This window comes from Geospiza fortis, unplaced genomic scaffold (assembly GCF_000277835.1).
Source record: "Geospiza fortis unplaced genomic scaffold, GeoFor_1.0 scaffold194, whole genome shotgun sequence".
Classification (NCBI taxonomy): domain Eukaryota; kingdom Metazoa; phylum Chordata; class Aves; order Passeriformes; family Thraupidae; genus Geospiza; species Geospiza fortis.
The window spans coordinates 3,690,462-3,694,477 of record NW_005054322.1 but is presented as its reverse complement, the minus strand read 5'-3'; the positions used below and the strand labels follow the sequence as shown (position 1 = coordinate 3,694,477).

At 35.8% G+C, this 4,016-nt stretch overlaps 1 protein-coding gene across 9 annotated transcripts in view; it reads right to left on the bottom strand.

The window, feature by feature from the left end:
• LRCH1 (leucine rich repeats and calponin homology domain containing 1) overlaps nt 1-4,016 on the bottom strand; it is a 62,596-nt gene that overhangs the window by 21,889 nt on the left and 36,691 nt on the right. For all 9 annotated transcript variants that reach the window (XR_004081696.1, XM_031056811.1, XM_031056812.1 and 6 more), the window contains one exon: nt 3,006-3,115. Coding sequence is in view for 8 of the 9 variants with exons in the window: in XM_031056811.1 (XP_030912671.1) it covers nt 3,006-3,115 (110 nt within the window). In the remaining variant the exon portion in view is untranslated. The remainder of the gene's footprint in view (nt 1-3,005; nt 3,116-4,016) is intronic.

Genomic DNA, 4,016 nt, shown 5'->3' with positions numbered 1-4,016 from the left:
TCCCTAGTAGCCTAAAAATTACTCAGGAAGCTTTAGAATGATCAGAAAAATAGGTAAGAGAAGGCAAAACATTCAGATGTAAAAGAGAAATTCTGGATATACGTTAAGAAAAACAGAAGTCTCAACAAACATTGCAAAATAAAATACTTTTGAAAAAACTTAAGTATTAAAAAAACCAGCAAACCCACTAGATTGTTACATATGATGAGTTTCCTGAACTGCTCCAATCTTGAAAACATTCCAACTCTACACTTAGAGATAATTACTCTCCATTATCTTTAAATAGATACTTCTTAGTTGAACCTCTTAATGTCGTTACTCTCTATTAATATCTTATCTCAACCTATACTGGTTGAATATGAATATCTGTGAATAGATAATTCTTTTTAGAATAAGGGAAGTAGGTTGGAAGAGATTTTTGGAGGTCACAGTCTAACAAATTTGAAGTGACACCAGAGCCCTGGTTAGTTAAGTTTTGGATACTTGCAAGAACAGAGAGCCCTCAAAATCTCCAAGCAACTTTATTTCAGCGTTTCACTGCCCTTATGGCAAAGAATTTTCTCCTTTTAACTATTTGAAATGTCTCTCTCTGCAATTTATGCCATTGTTTTTCATGGATTCACTGTTAATCTTTGAAAAGCCTGGCTTTATACCTTCTCTTTTAGTACCCTTCAGGCAGCTGAAGACAGTCACATGATATTCTCAGCACTCTAAAGCAGGAAATCCAATCCAAAGAAATCTAGCTCTTCACTTCTTCCTCATACATCCTTTATTTGGGTGGCCTCACCATGAAATAGCCTCCACTGAAGCACTCTGGGGTTTCATTGTATTTTCCCATTTTTTCTTTTACTAGACACGCTACTCAAATACTTGCATGTAGGTTTCACAACTGGCAAACAAGGCAGTGTATCATGTTCACTAATACAATGTTTCATTTTCACGTTGGTTTAATTAACAAGTCAAAAAACATTTTTAGTAAGTAAGTACATAAAAGAATACACTTTGAGACTGTTTTTCCAAAACCTGTTACAAAAAGATTCATGTAAAGTTAATAAAACAAAAATGTATTTGTTATGACACTATTTGTTGGCAGACTATTCAGCAGTAGCTCAGGGTGTGCTTTTTATAAGAGCACAGTGCATCTACAATACCAACTCAATGCCATTTCATGCTGGAGTTCATGGCTCTGTGGAATCTCCCTACATGCTAACTTACCATTAAACAATTCAAGAGCAAAATTTACTAATATATGTATTTACTGAGTAAAGTACAAACCTAATGACTTATATGTTCTGGGCTATTTTCTTGTGCAGTGCATAATCAAATGCTCTGGTGGTTACTAATGTCACTAAAGGACCCAGTATATCTAAGTAAGTTTTATTAATTTGAAAATCTCACTTTGTGTTTTCAAACACAGTCAGTCTTCTAGCTCATTGACTTGTAATCAAACTTCTCACTAGAAACAAAATAATTTGCATTCCAGGACATGATATTTCAGGGTGAGAGCAAAGACGGATAGTGAGTGGAGCTAAAATGTAACACATTAAACCAGCATTAATGGTAATACCTAATACTGTGTGGAGACATCCTAATTACTTCTCCACAATCATGACTGACACAGTGAATAACCTTGTTCTACTTTTCATTGTGAGGATTAACTGAACTAATGCACAAGGCAGGAATCTTGTGGAAATGATCTATGATTATTTTTAGGAACTTGGCGACTTGCTACATACCTATGGTAACTCTTCAAAGAAATATTTAAAAGCTGCATTGATGCTGCTGAACAGACTAGGCTCAGAATAACTACAAACTACTGCAGTTTATTACTGCTACTTCCCCATTACCACATTTTCTTTCCCATTGCCAATAAGGCTGTCTCATCTAATTCCTGCATCTTGTCCTTTTGGCATCATTCAGGTTTAGAATTGATAATACACTACATTCTCTCAACTATCTTAAATCCTTAATAAGACCTGTTCTGTTAAAAAAATATATAATCAGCAGGGCAAAATTAGGTTAATTCATACTTAGAACAGGTGAGGGCTGAGGTAAGACAATGCAAATCTAGAAGTCCATGTAGTTCTACATTAAAAATTCCATCTTTCGAACACTTTTTGGTAAAGAGAAGAACCCTGTTGCTCTAAAATTAAACAATAGAAGATATGTTATTTAAAACAAACCGATAATTTTTCCATTAGTCGTTCCATGAAGCTAAAGAGATAAGAACAAATCTTGTAATTCAGATGTGAAGTGAAAATCACCTATCACTTTCAGGATTTGGAGTTATGTTAATGTCTGTCCCTCTGTCCTGTTAATGGAATACAAATGGAAATCTTGACAGGTTCAGCTTGTGACATTCCTCACAGCAAAGGTTGTCATCTCTTTTTTGTCAACACAACCAGGTGTCACACAAACACTGCTACCCACGTATTAGTTGTGTAACACAAATCCTATGCACCAATTTTTCCATCAGGTTCTAGCTCTTACATTCAAGACAATGTATCAGGAAATCAACTTCTGTATTCAGATTTTCCACTGATGAAATACTGATTTAATTTCTAAGAAAGCTCTTCAAGAATTAGCTATCTACTTTCAGCTTGAAGTAATAAAATTTGCATGTGCATTTTACATGCAAAACTGAAGATTTCTCCAGCTGCTTGGAAATAGTTCCTAGACCTCTCTCTCTCTGTCTCAAGTGCTCACTTCATCCTTTCTGATTAAATTAAACAAATAGTTAATTCCACTAGTGCAAGGCATGTTGATTACCTGGATGTCATTCAGGTAACTCCCATTATTATTTCTCATTTTTACAAAGTCTTTCCTGAAATACAGACAACTGATTGTGATAAAGAATTTCAGCAATAGCCTCATCAATGTGATTTGCAGAAGTAATATTGTCTCACATAACCTTTCTTCTATTTTTCTCCTTAGGCAACTTTCCCAAAGAAAAACTAAAAAAGACATTCCATCAGCATAAATTAATTCTACCAACATTCACATACCTCACGTAGCTGTTCCACAAGCTCTCTCTCTTCTCTCATCTGCTCCATTTTCCTTCGAATTGTGAACTGTGGATCTATTGATTCCAAATTTCTTTGTGGTCTTAAGAACACTGTGATTTTTAAAAAGAGAGATTTTAGCTTAAGAACAAACACTTTTATTTATTTATTTCTAAATTAAGCAAAATCCTGAGGCATTGCCTCCAGCAAAAACAGAAAATTTTTTTGTCCTCAGGAGGACAGAAAAATCTGATCTTGGATTACAAATATGAATGGCTGCTTTTGGGATATTGCTCTGGACAGTGTCCTGAGGCAGCAATGGTGCAGATCATTTATCATCCAAATCCTAATCTGAACAGGTAAGTTTTGTCAGATGATTAAGCACCAGCAGTGTCCCTTAGAGAGTCTGATCTCTACAATGCTTTGTATTTAACATGGCAGGAAACACCTCTTACTCTTAAGTAGAACTCTCTCCTAGTGTGATGCTGAATTATGTAAAAAGCTGTGACAAGCCTCCTACACAGAACAAAATGTTTACTAGATAAGGTTATGCTAAAAAAATAAAAAACAAAGACAAACCCACCAAACAAAGACAAATGTAGGAAGACTCAGCCATTCAGTAAGTACCTACAATAAAAAGTCATATTGCAAACGTAGCATAGCACACACCCTAGGCAGTTCTCCTTCCTACCAGTCCTGTCAACACAGCTCCTTGAAATCATTATATGACATTTCTGCAAATACACACCTCCACCCTTCCATTTCTGTGAGCAGTGACTGCTTTGAATGGGTCAGAAGAAAAAGAGGATGTACAGCCAAAACGCAACTGTCCCTGTTTGTGACTCTGTTTGCCACCTCACACAAGTGTAGTCACAAGGAATCTCACCCAAACTGCGTGCAGGTTTACCTGTATGCAGGCTGTTTAAGTAATGAGATAATTGATCTAAGTTACTCCTCTAGCCAAAGGGAGAGACAGCACTTATGGCACTTAGCCAAAAGGTAGAGATCTTTACC